A 14,088-nucleotide genomic window follows, 5' to 3' on the forward strand; every position below is an offset into this window, starting at 1 on the left:
TTGTCAATTAATGATGCAGTCAAAAACACAGAATTTAAATTCAATGTAGTAGTAAGTTGGATTTTTTTTGTCCAATTAACTGCAGAATTGCTCTCCACTAAGCTGCAAACAGATGCCTTGAAGTCATACATTAATTATATATTTAGAGTGAATAAGAAATAAGTACAGAATGCCAAAACCAGAAATGTCTAATGATCTTAAGTCATATGAATGAAGAAAACATACTTAGAATCTGCTTGGGATTCCACCTGTTCTAAGGCTGCCAGCTCCTTGTCCAATTTATCACTGTAACTCTTAACCTAAGGGATGCAATGAATAAAACATGTAAATAAATTTGTACCTACATTCATGTTTCATTGTTTTTCCACACAACACAACTAAGGTGGTAAGATAACTCCAAATAATTGCTGTCAAGAATTCCCAAAATCTTTGGCTTTCTCTCAGCCACCACTAACACAGTACGATTTCTTCCCAAGGACAGAGGAAATCTCTTACCAGATGAATTTACTGACCACTCCATTTGCCCTCTACAATCAATATGTAGAATCCCTATTTCACAGCAAGATGGTCAAATTCAATCTATATTGCACAAGACTGTACCAAATGCTCTTGTCGCTCTTAATTCGGGAACCTATTTACATACAGGCGGAACAGTCATATTTCATTTTCTCAGGGCTGTATGATTTAATCATAAAAACCTTGCCTTGGAATGAAATGTGAAAGTTCAACAGCGCATGCTATTTAAAAAAGAAAAAAATCTTATCTAACATTAAAATCACATTGGGTTGTAGAACAGAAATATTCTATATGACTGGTTCAAGACATCTGAGTGCCTTCTTTTTCCAACGCACTTTTGCAGTCCGCTATGTAAGCACAAAACTATGATTCACATAATACACCTACCTAAGTGGGTAAAAATCTGTTTTAAACACCTTTCTGGGCTGCCTGAACCTCAAGTGCAGGCACACAGGAGTAAGGACAGCTACTCATGAGCTTATTCTATCCTGGCAAGTTGTGGAAAGAGAGGAGCAGAGAAATGAGGAAAGTCTGCTACACTTCTCATTCTTACTAGTCCAAGAAGTTGAACCAGTGTAGGGGAGTTGTATTTTGCAGCTAGTAAAGACCGACGATAAACTACTAGCCTCAGGTAACAAAGAGGGCAATGTACAGCAATTGGTACAAACTATGCTGCTCAGTTTAAAGATCAGAATGAAGACAAAGCTTTAGCTCAGTGAAACTGAGTAAATGCAGAAGTACAACAACTTCATCTGGGCTAGAGCACCAGAAGATGTTAGAGTGGACTAATAAACAATATTAACATCCCAAGTTTTATATCTAACCTAGAGAAGGCCTCATTAGAGAAGTATCTCCAACTTGTACAACCTCCCATGGCTACTCCTGAGTGGTACAGTTTATATGCCACCCCTTATGCACATGTAGAGTTGAGACAATAATCTAGTCATTCGTCTAGTCTGACCATAAACCATATATATAAAATGCATAATAAACAGCAGAAAACCCCTCTGTCCCTCTCATCACTGTACAAGAATGTAGCACATTTATGACTAGACTATCTATATGACCAGATGAGTGACACAGAGATAGCTGTGGATACCCTGCCTATTTGGAATGCATGCCACATTAGATAACGAACAGCTGTCAGATGGAAATAATCTTCAGTCTTGACCAAACTGGGATAAAATTCATGATGATGATCAATAGATGAAAAGTCTTTGTGTTTTATTACTAATCCAGAGGCAGCCAGTTCAGCAAAATTCATTTTAAAAAACAGTGTTCATTTTGACAGACTTGAGAAGATATTACAATCTCACCTGGACTCACGAGGATCCACTGTGTTTTAATACTTTACCTCCCCAAAACCATGCAAGGTACCAACAGAATGACAGCAGCAAATTCACTGCATCCACAATTTCAATGAAATGGGACTAGTTAGTTTCATGAGCGACAATTCCAGTAGTGTCCATACACCAATACATATTTATATCCTGCTCCCATTTCACACTCTTACCAGAAGTATTCTCCTTAGTGTTCCAAATACATGATCGGAAAAAAAAAATTCTCCTTACACTATTATTAAGACTCTGGTTTGACTTTCAATTATTATTCAACAGGAGCAAACTCAGGCCAATGCTGAAAGCTTTTCAAAATCCCACCCTTCATGTATATTTTAGGTATGCATCAATTAAAAAAACAGCAATCCAGCTGGTCAATACTAGTTTTAAAGTTTATGTCTAATATTACATGTTATTGTCATAAAACAAAGGATGAGAAAAGTAGTGTGATAAGTTTGATATTACCGCTACTACCACACATTTTAAGTTGTGTTACCTTAAGAAAGGCAGAAGAAATGTTACATTTTTACAGAGGAGGAAGAAAGAAAGATTACCTCAGTTAACGTCTTCTTTGTTTCATTGCAACTTGCTTGCAGGTCAGCATATTTAGCTTGCAGCTGTTATCAAAGAAAAAGAAGAATTTGATTCCATGTTCACACTCATTACACCTGTAATGGAGAATGGTAATATTTGCTCTAGTGAGTTATTTATTACCTTGAAGTTCAAAATGGCTGTCCTCTACACAATAGGAAAGCTGTCAGAATAACAGTTTTTCCCTGTCAGATTCTTAGTCTACATTCTGTTACACGAATCTGAGCTGAAAAATTTCAACAAACATGCCAGACATTTACTGATGAACTCGCCAGACGCATTATCCTTAAAACAAAAACTTGCCAATGGACTGATGACATGCGGGACGGAATCCTGATGCTATACAGAACTCCAAAGACGTCTGAAGAATAAGCTAGTCCAGTTTCCTTAAGCTTCATAACTAGACAGGAAAAAGTGTCGTGTTAACATGCTACCTCTACTCTTCCAGACAATTTGGTAAATTTAGGAGACCTAAAGGGAGGAAGGATGGTAAGTAGTGTGTCAGGAGATTATTAATGATTATTTTTATTAATTCTCCCCCACGGCAACTTTGAAGTGTTAAACTACAAAGTCCCGGCCACAGCTAATCCACCGGTACTTCGAAGTACCCAGGCAACTTCAAAGTCCTTTTACTCCTCCAACTTTGAAGTCCCTTTACTCCTCAAAATTTTGAGGAGTAAAGGGGATTGGATTTCGAAGCTGCTCAGGCACTTCAAAGTGCCGGCAGCTTAGCCACAGCTACATGTGAGCCGGCACTTTGCGAAGTTGCCATGTGGGAGAATTAGCTTAATGAAGTGCTGCATATGCAGTGCAGCACTTCATTAATAAACTCCCAACACCCTAGTTACCATGCTCCCTTCGAAGTAGGGAGCTAGTGTACACACAGTGATTGTGTTGTATATTATTGTTGTGATTGTGGTCAAGGATTTCTTCAACTAACAATCAGGAGGAAAAAATATTTTAGTGGCAGCAGAGAATTTTCTTAATATGCATCAACCTATTGTATAATAGTAAACATATGACAATAATCTGAGATGACAGCAGCAAGGAAAATTCCACTATTTCCACCTCGTCACACAGCATTTACAAGGTCCTCTGATAACACAAAACAAAGATGTATAATACTTTACAGGTAAAAAAGAAAAGGTCCCTAGCTTTGTGCCTAGTTTTTTTATTTTTAAGAGCAATTAAGGTATCTAATTCCCTTGTATTTCAATGCGAGTTCAAAGCTCTAAAACATTTCAAAAAGTGAAATCTAAAAGCCAGCACCCAAACACACTGTAACCAACTAACTTCAAAATTTCATCCCATTCAAACCGCCCAAGGAAAAACAGAATTCTCCTCTGATCTGGGATAACAAGCTATTTAAAAAATGAGCTTTACCATAAATTTAAAAGGGGAGCTACACTTGGGCTTATAAAGAACTATCTTATAAACTATTACCCCAGAATATTTAAAAGCCTAATGTTAGAAATATAAAAGTTCTGCAAAGTAGCATTATTCATTTCACAACCACACTATTTTTTTTTTAATTGTTTTTCCTCTTTCCTGTTGTTTGTGGGGGTCTTTCGTACAAGAAGGGAACCTACAGGGGAATGGCTCATAAGAAAAAAATAAAGGGGAAAGAGTTAACGCATTTAATATACGCCAGATGACAGGACTATTTCTATTCTACTAGTCCACAGCTCACACTTGTCTTTAGTACTGTAAAAGAAATGGACCATCTGTTCCAGTACCGTTCTTCTGAAAATCATGTTCGCACTTACGGGCACAGGAGCAAGTGACAGACACACATTTATTAGTAGGCAATTGTTTTTCTTTATTAATGGGCTAGAGGAGGGGGTGGGGAACCCAACACAGCCAGACTCTCCTGCTTTTCAGACCATGTGTCGCTGGCACAGCACATAGACTGCAAAGCTGCCCAGCTGAGAATTCCCTAAGCACAGGGTATGCTCATTTGGCAAGACCCAGCACCTGTGGCAGCTTCCTCCCTGCTCAGCTATAGCTCTTAGAGAAAGGACAGAAAAGCAGTGGGACTATGTAGAGCCTATACCAGCTGTCACAGTGTTTCAGGCCAGTGTCAAGAAAAGTAGGCTAGAGAAGTAGTAAGCCAGCTTCAATTTATGATGGAGCACAAGCCACCTCTCCCCATTCCCAGCCAAATCAGCTTGAGATCATCTCCCATATCATCTCTCCTAACCCACTGGGCAAGGAGTCTGATGTTCTGATCTACCTTTGCCTTTGAAAGTAAACTACTGTCTCCCCCCTCATTTTGCATGTATGTGAGTAAGTGGAAGCACGTGTCCCACAAGCTGACACACGCATGTGTATACAACACACTGTGGTATGATCAAATAGATTTAGCACAGGACTGATAGCACAGATCCAATGGGTACTAATACCAGTAAACATCCATTTCTTCCACGCCTGAGAGCAAGGAATACCTCTCTGCCTCGCCGTGAGGTCAACGCATATTTGTTTTACGAGGCGTTAACAGGAGCTGTTTCTAAGATACACTAAAGAATATGCATTATATACATACTTTTGATAGCTATCATGATGGGGCTTTTCATAAAGCCTCATCAGAGACCAAGAGAGTGTATGAGAATATTACTGTTAAAAAATAAGTTTCTAGCGCTCATAATTTTGGAGAAACACATGAAGTGAAAGCATCCTGGTGGCTTAAAAACCAAAGATGTTTTGCCAGTCTCATGATTTTTGGACCTTACTCTTGAATTCCGAGTACTGGAGGTTAGCAATACTGTAGTCATTCGATGTATCGCCCACATTTTGTTACAGTGTCTAAACACACTTCATTTGTTTGTTTTTCCTACTTTGAAGCTAGTGCTACCCTCACACCTAATGCTGGAAGCTTGATGCAAAGGAGAAGTTGTGAAAATATGCAAATGAGTGGTCATTTTGCATTTGATGGCTCATTTGCATATTCACAGCAGAAAACAAGCAGTGAAGACGTGGTTCTGCCAGCAAAAAACCCCTTTGATGGCAGCCCCTTGTCCCTGATTTTTTCTCAGGGATAAGGGGCTGCCAACAGAGTTGGTTTTTGCTGGCAGAACCACATCTTCACTGCTTGTTTTCTGCTGTGAACGTGCAAATGAGCCATCAAATGAAAAATGACCACTCATTTGCATCAAGCTGCTGGCACTAGAGGCAAGTGTAGCAATAGCCTGAGAGTAAAGTGCAGATAAAGTCAATTGCCTTTTCATGCTACAATATCAATACGCTTATCCCTCGCTGTACAAGCACAATTGGTTCCTAACTTTTTGCTTGTAGGTGAAAAATTGTAGTAGTAGTAGTAGTAGTAGTAGTAGTAGACATCCTTCAGTCTGCATAGACTATGGATCGCGCCCTTTAAAGTTTCAATTGAGGACTTCATTTACAGCGTCTATTGTGACTATGAAGACCCACACAAGAGTGACAGTCCTTGCTGCATCTCTTGCAGATGTAATGGGTGTCTGGCAAGTCCTTATTGTGCTTTCTGTGCGCTCGCTTCTCCTCTGCTAGCTGTCTGATCTTCATCTCGCCCTTCTGAAGGCCCTTGTGTAACCCCTGCCTCCATCTGCTGCAGTCATCTGCTAGTTCTTCCCAGTTGTCCAGCTCGATGTCTACCTCTCTGAGGTCTCTCTTGCAGATATCTTTGTAGCGCAGCTGGGGGCGTCCGGGAGGTCTTTTGCCAGAAGCTAGCTCACCATACAGGATGTCTTTTGGAATCCTTCCATCATTCATCCTGTGGACGTGGCCAAGCCAGCGGAGTCGACGCTGCCTATGGAGGGTGTGCATGGTTGGGATTCCAGCTTGCTCGAGGACGGCGGTGTTGGTCACTCTGTCCTTCCATGATATTCCAAGGATGCGCCTGAGGCAGCGCAAGTGGAAGACGTTCAGCCTCTTTTCCTGGCGGGCATACAGGGTCCAAGTCTCACTGCCATTAAGGAGGGTGCTGAGGATGCAGGCTCTGTAGACGTGCATTTTGGTGTGAGTGTACAGCTTGTTGTTGTTCCACACTGTCTTGCTGAGTCTGGACAGAGTTGTGGCTGCTTTTCCAATCCTCCTATTTAGCTCAGTGTCCAACGACAGGGTGTCAGTGATGGTGGACCCGAGGTAAACGAACTCGTGGACAACCTCTAACGTATAGTTCTCAATGCTGATTGATGGGGATTCAGCAACATCCTGACCGAGTACGTTTGTCTTCTTTAGGCTGATGGTAAGCCCAAAGTCCTTGCACGCTTTGGAGAACTGATCCAGTAGTTTTTGAAGCTGGTCTTCTGTGTGAGACACTACAGCAGCAGCATCTGCGAACAGCATGTCTCTGATGAGGACTTCTCGCACCTTAGACTTAGCTTTCAGCCTTGCAAGGTTAAACAGTTTCCCATCAGATCTTGTGTGCAGCAAGATGCCCTCTGTTGAAGATCCAAAGGCATGCTTCAGGAGGAGTGCGAAGAAGATCCCAAACAATGTCAGAGCAAGCACGCATCCTTGTTTGATGCCACTCCTGATTCTGAAAGCATCCGATAATGCGCCATCATATTGGATGGTTCCTCTCATGTCTTCGTGGAACGACTGGATCATCTTCAGTAACCGTGGAGGACAGCCTATCTTGTGGAGCAGTTTGAACAGACCATCCCTGCTGACCAAGTCAAAGGCCTTGGTCAGGTTGATGAAGGCTATGTAGAGTGGCTTTCTCTGCTCCCTGCACTTCTCCTGCAGCTGCCTTAGAGAGAAGACCATGTCAACAGTAGACACCTCTGCCCGGAATCCGCACTGCGATTCGGGGTACACCCTCTCACCAATATTCTGGAGCCTGCCAAGGATGACATGAGCGAACAGTTTACCAGTGACGCTTAGGAGGAAGATTCCACGGTAGTTGTTGCAGTCGCTTCTGTCTCCTTTGTTCTTATACAACATTACAGTGTTAGCGTCGCGCATATCCTGTGGAACCTCACCCTCTTTCCAGCACAGGCACAGTAGCTCATGTAGGGGTTCCAGGAGTGTGTCCGCGGCACATTCGATTGCCTCTGGTGGTATACCATCCTGACCAGGGGGCTTTCCTGCTGCAATGCTGTCGATGGCTCTCTTCAGTTCATCCACAGTTGGTTCTTGATCCAGTTCATCCATTACTGGTAGGAGCTCAACAGCATCGAGGGCTGCGTCAACCACAATGTTCTCGCGTGAGTACAGCTCGGAGTAGTGCTCAACCCAGCGCTCCATCTGTTTGGCTTTGTCAGCAATGACTTCACCAGATTTGGATTTCAGAGGTGCCATCTTGTTCTGGGTGGGTCCTAGTTCCTTCCTCATACCCTCGTACATTCCTCTGAGATTACCAAAGTCGGCACAGGTCTGGATGCTGCTGCATAGCTGGAGCCAGTGGTTGTTGGCTCAGCGCCTGGCTGTCTGCTGTACTGTTCTTCTGGCCTCTCTAAGTGCTTGCTGGGTACTCTGGCTCGGTGAGCGTTTGTACTCCAGGAGTGCAGCGCGCTTCTTTTCAATGACTGGAATCATCTCATCGGAGTTAGCTTCGAACCAGTCGTTCGTGTTTCTAGCTCTTCTTCCAAACACCGACAAGGCCGTGTTGTAAACTGTATCCCTCAGATGTTGCCATTTGGATGTCGCATCGGTACCCCCAGGGCCGCTGCGCAGATTTTCCTGGAGGGTCTCTCTGAACTTTTCAGCTCTCTCAGAGTTTGCTGTCTTTCTGGCGTCAATGCGGGGCCTTCCAGCAGGTTTAGAGCGGTACAGCTTCTTGGCTCTCAGTTTGAGCTTGGAGCAAACTAGCAAGTGATCTGTATCACAGTCAGCACTATGATAGCTGCGTGTCAGGAGGACGTTTTTGAGATTATTACGCCTAGTGATTACCACATCTAGTTGATGCCAGTGCTTTGAGCGTGGGTGTCTCCACGACACTCTGTGCTGTGGCTTCGTTTGGAAGAATGTGTTTGTGATGCACAGATTGTGGTACGAGCACAGTTCAAGGAGACGCTGTCCATTGTCATTCATTTTTCCCACACCGAAGTGTCCTAAGCAGGAAGGCCATGAGGCCCAATCAGCTCCAACTCTTGCATTGAAGTCACCCAAGATGTACAGTTGTTCACGAGCAGGTATTTGCGCTACAGCAGCACTAAGCATGTCATAGAACTTGTCTTTTACTTCTGGTGTGGCGTACAGGGTTGGAGCATAAGCGCTGATCAGGTGGACAGGACCGGCACAAGTTAGAAGTGTGATCCGAAGAAGTCTTTCTGATCCGCCCGTGACTAAATCAACCATTTGAAGAAGGGTGTTTCTGACAGCAAAGCCAACACCATGCTCTCTGGGTTCTTCTTGGGCTTTACCCTGCCAGAAAAAGGTATAGTCCTTTTCCTTTAGAGATCCCGAATCTGCGAGTCGCGTCTCTTGCAGTGCAGCGATATCAACTCTGAGACTCTTCAGTTCCTAGCTAACAGGGAAGGGAGTTTGCCGAGGGAGGAGCCCCGTGTTTGTCCTTTTCAGGTATGGTGTTCCACGTGTGCCCTGCAAGGCAGCACTACCAGGAAAAGGAGTCTCTGAAGAGAAGAGCCTGAAGAGCGATGAGGGAAGGTGGACCTGGGGGCACTGAGAGCAGCTGAGGGGAGAGGGGCCAGTGCAGTGAGGAGGGTGGACATGGGAGCAGATGGGGGTAGTGGGTTGGGGAGGGTCCTATGGTGATGGTAGCTGGGGGGAGGGGTGGTGAAAGGTGGGGAGGAGGGTCCTGGGGATATATGAGGTCATTGCTCTGCAGGGAGCTATGGTGACTCGTGGTAACAGGGAGGCAGGAAGTAGTTGGATCCTTAACCACATTCTCCACACCCCACTGCCTTGTGGGTTATCCTGGGAAGGAGAGAGGCTAAGGGAATAAACCCGACAGAAAATCCGGAGTGGAGTCCGAAGGCGGTTTGGTGTCAACTTCTGGCACTGTCCCGGCAACTCCTGCAGCTGAGCTGGTACCAGACGTGGAGGTTATCCTCTCCTTTAGACTATATCAGTAAAGCCGAGAGGGGCACACTGGTGTCTGGGCAGCCCAGAGTCTCCATAATAAGTGCCCAGGCTCGCGCCCGGAGAGGTACTCCAGCATCGCTGAACAGCGTTGCATCAACACGGGAGGCAACAGATACCGGTTGTAAGCTCTTGCTCGATTGGCGTAGAGAACGAGAGCCAGGGGTTGCCTTCGACGGTGGGAGAGATCCTCGCATCTCACTGGACAGTCACCGCTCGCCTCAACCTGGGCAGCCCCCAGCCAATAGGGTACTGTCCCGCCACAGTTCACCTGCCTCGCTGGGTGCGTGAGGCTTAAGGTTCTTGAACCTGACAAGTGACTGAAATTTGGCCACCAGGCAAACCAATAAGAAAATCAACAAGAAATGAGAAACATCAACAATTTAAGCTTGCTTGCTGGAATGTGCGGACCATGCTGACTGGCTTGACTGAAGATCTTCAGGCCATCAGTGACACCCGCAAGACCGCTGTCAGAGAAAAATTGTAAGAGGGATACTAAATGCCTATTAAAATACATGTAAAACTCTGATTGGTTCCAAGTGCTTGGAGTGGCAGCAGGTGGCACTGCTTTTGAAAGGTGAAGTGAATGTGGGGTTGGGAGGGGGTTAAAGGCTGGGGGCAGTTTGGGGCCATGAGCAGGAGGGAGGGTTAAAACCTGCAGGCGGCTCAGGTGGAGGTGGTGGGGGCTTGTTCCTCCTGGCTGCAGCAGAGGTACCTTGTGGGGGGTGGGGGCTTAGGAATGGGCTGGGGTGGGTGTTGGGAGTGGGCTGGGTGCATTGCGTGGGGAGCTGTGGGCTGGGAGAATGTTGGGACTGGGCAGGCGGGAGGGAGGAGTGCACTGAGAGTTGCCACAGGGGGAATGTTGGGAACGAGGCCTGCGGGTCTCCCTGCCCCAGCCAGGGACCTCTTAGCTGGAGATGAGCCAGCCCCAGGGCTGTGGGTCTCCCTGTCCCCTGGCCAGGGACCCTGCGGCCAACTCGGCTCCAGCCATGGGGCTGCAGGTCAGCCCGTGCCCCGTCCAGGGACCCCAGGGCTGGCTTGTATAAGTGGGGAAGTTCACTCGCACAGTGAACAATTATAAGTATGTGTGTCGCTCGTTTGAGCGAGTACTCGTAAGTAGAGTACTCATTAAATGAGGGATGAGTGTACAATATCACAGACAAAACCCACACACCACACACACTTGACCCATTAGATGAGAGAATAGCGTAAGATGATCCAGGAAGAATGATGAAAATAAACTGTAGAACTTTTATAGTGGAGATAGAGTGCTAGTTTTAAATAAAAAGGGATAGCTAGCAAAGTGCTAACAGCTTATAACAGATGTGGTGGGACAGAAGGCAATAAAGATGTGAACTGCTTTAGCTTTGACAGAAAAAAAGTAATTAATCCAGTTATGTGTGTTCCATTAAGAGATCCAATCTAACACTTACTAGAATTTTTAATTAGCTGTCATATTAGAGTTTTCTAACTAAAACAACCCAACTTTCTTTATAAAAATGTTTATGTTAGCCAAAAAACCTCAATTTAACATTTTTTGTTAGGAGGGAGAAAGTAAGATTATCTTCAATTCAAGTTTATCAGTATTTTCAATTGTCAATTCATACATATATGTATGTATGGATTTCGTTCTATAACCTAGTCCTAACCTTGTGTTTGTTGAATGTTAAATTCAGATCAGTGACCTACATTCAAAAACCTATGCTCCATTCAGAGCTTTTTAATGGATTTACCTATAAAAGGTGATGTACACCCTATTCATAAGTCTTAAACATGTACACTAAGCAACACTGAGATTTTGTTGAGCTAGATTGTGAATGACCTTTATTCTGGTATACAGATGTGGTGTGGGAAGAGTAGACACATGAGAAACTGCATTCACCAAGCATCTCTGTTATTTGAATATACACGTTGTCACCATTTCATTACAACTGGTTATTTTAAAATAACTTTGCAGGGTAGACGTAGCCTAAGAAAGTATTCGTGTTAGGAGGTTTGCTATTTAGACAAGATAGGAACTTTTAAACACAGCACCACATTCACAAGGGTATCTTGCTCTTTAGTATAATATCCACTCAGATTTCTTAGTAAGGTACGTTCAAGCAAGATATAGAATCATAGAATGCTGGGACTGGAAGGGACCTTGAGAGGTCATCATGTCTAGCACCCTGCCCTTATGGCAGGACCAAGTACTCTCTAGACCATCCCTGATAGACGCTTATCTAACCTGTTCTCAAATATCTCCAGAGATGCAGATTCCACAACCTCCCTCGGCAGTTTATTCCAGTGTCTGACTACCCTGACAGTTAGGAACTTTTTCCAAACTTCCAGCTTAAACCTCCCTTGCCCATTGCTTCTTGTTCTATCCTCAGAGGCCAAGGAGAACAAGTTTTCTCCCTCCTCCTTAAGACACCCTTTTAGATACCTGAAAAATTGTTATTAAAAAGGTACTTAACTAACGTTCAGTATGATACATTACTGGTACGGAATATAGTTTTCAAATATTTTCTGAATGGCAAGAACGCTATAATAAAATACATTTCCTGATGCTTTTTCTTTGTTACCAACACAAAGCATACCTGTTCCAGAAGTTTGGTTTTCTGCAAGATTTGCTTTTTTAGAGATGCCACTTTCCTTCGGTGCTGCTGTGCAGCTCCAAGTCTTTCTGGACGCTCCTCAGAGGAAAGCTCAGACTGCTGAAAATAAATTAAAGTCAACCAAAAACTGTTGAATTGCACATAGCCAGTATTTGCTTTACAGGGATGTAAAAACACAGGACCAGACATAGTGGAGTGGAATTACAGTCTATCTAGGCCAGCATTCTGTCTCTAACAACAACTAACACCAGCTGTCTCACAGAAAAGTGCAAGAACCCCACAGCAGGCAGATATGGGACAATTTATTCCCAATACATTAGTTTTAACATTGCATGTGGCTTATTGCAGATAGAAGAACATCTAGCAGATGAGCAAGCAGGGTTCAGGAAAGACAGAAGTACCATACAGCAGATACTGGCGCTAAGATTGATAGTGGAGAAAGCTCAATGAAAGAACAAGAACATGTACACTTCCTTCATCAATTTTCAGAAGGCATTTGACAATAGAGATCAGAAAGTGACTTGAGCAGTTTGGGAGTCATACACAGTGGATAGCAGACAGAAATGGTTGTTGAAGAATATCAATGACAATGCAGAGGTAGAGGTGAGAATGTGCAAAGAGTTGGGAAGTTAGTTTAGAATGAGTAGGGGTATGAGACAAGGAGATCCAACATCGCTGAGCATCTTCATCACACATCTAGAGAGAGTGATTGACAAGATCAAGGTAGAAGGGATATCTGTGCATGGCAATTTGAGGCTCATGGATGATATAGTTATCACTGAGGAAGATGAGGAGAAGCTAGCAAAAACAGTGCAGGTGCTAAACGAGGAACAGAAGCGGTACAGACTGATTATGAACATTGGTAAAACCAATGGTATTTGGAGACAAGGAAATTGGAAGGAAGATCAGTGTAGATGGGATTGAACTAGAGAACGCAGAGAAGCTCGCATACCTGGGAAACAACGTAAAACGTATGATCTAGACTGTAAGAAGGAAATAGCGACTAGAATAGTGAAAGCAAGAGTGAGTTTGAAGGTGAGTGATAAGATCTGGAAAAGCAAAGCAATTAGCTTAGAAACGAAGCTGAGCATCTTGAAAACGTGTGAATTCAGCAACATGTTGTATGGATGTGAGATGTGTGATAACAAAAGATTCGAGGAGAAGAATATTAGCATTCAAGAGGAATTATAGAAAGATCCCAAGAATAGGATGTATGCAGAAGGTCAGCAACAAGGTATTATACAGGAAGTTACAGCAGAAAGAGAACCTACTGCAGAAGGTTATACAACAGAAGCTATGGTTATTCGGGCATATTTACAGAATGAACAATGAACAAAAAAAATCAAGACCTTGGTATTTGGCATAATGGACGGTTCAGATAAGATAGGCAGACCCCACAGAGAATAGGTAGATTGGCTTAGTTTCTATAGACTAGCTCCGCACCACTCCACACTGGACAGGGAAAGAGTGAAAGAAATAGCGAGAGAGGCATCAGACACCAATGGGCGCTGCGCCCATGGTTGTTGATGACGATGATGATGTGGCTTACACTGAGACCAGTAGGCAATGGTGTAATGAAATTATATAATGGATGCAGTAGCATAAGAAACACTGTTGTAATTTCATAGTTGTTTAGAAAATAATTTTCAAGATACAAATGAAGGGGGGGAAATCACTTGTAAATGAAACCATGTAACAATTTTAGTGGAGATTTTTTACTAGGAAGGTAGACTTTGATAGTTCTCTTACTGGAAATTACTCTCCTTCCAACAACTAAACACACATTTCAAAGGATATTATTAAACTGGCATGTTAAGTAAATTGTTAAAATTCTTTCAACCAGCAGAATCAGTCCCCTTATTAAAATATTTATTCCACACATTAATGGTCTGTATTTCAAAAGTAATGACCTATGGACTTTGCCATTTTTTGAAGAGGAAATATATTCACAAGATACTTTTTTAAAAAAGGATCCTTCTGAAGAATCGTGCTTTATGAACACAGCATAAAAAGCATGTCAACTTCAA

The 14,088-nt window shown here is 43.4% G+C and overlaps 1 protein-coding gene across 5 annotated transcripts in view; it reads right to left on the minus strand.

The window, feature by feature from the left end:
- CCDC93 (CCC complex scaffolding subunit CCDC93) overlaps positions 1-14,088 on the minus strand; it is an 83,084-nt gene that overhangs the window by 26,333 nt on the left and 42,663 nt on the right. For 4 of the 5 annotated variants that reach the window (XM_075001570.1, XM_075001568.1, XM_075001572.1 and 1 more), the window contains 3 exons: positions 12,044-12,160; positions 2,408-2,470; positions 226-299 (listed from right to left, as the gene is read on the minus strand). In XM_075001570.1, the coding sequence (XP_074857671.1) occupies positions 226-299; positions 2,408-2,470; positions 12,044-12,160 (254 nt within the window). The remainder of the gene's footprint in view (positions 1-225; positions 300-2,407; positions 2,471-12,043; positions 12,161-14,088) is intronic. The other variant, XM_075001569.1, reaches the window with a different exon arrangement.

Source organism: Carettochelys insculpta, chromosome 8 (genome assembly GCF_033958435.1).
Source record: "Carettochelys insculpta isolate YL-2023 chromosome 8, ASM3395843v1, whole genome shotgun sequence".
Lineage (NCBI taxonomy): Eukaryota > Metazoa > Chordata > Testudines > Carettochelyidae > Carettochelys > Carettochelys insculpta.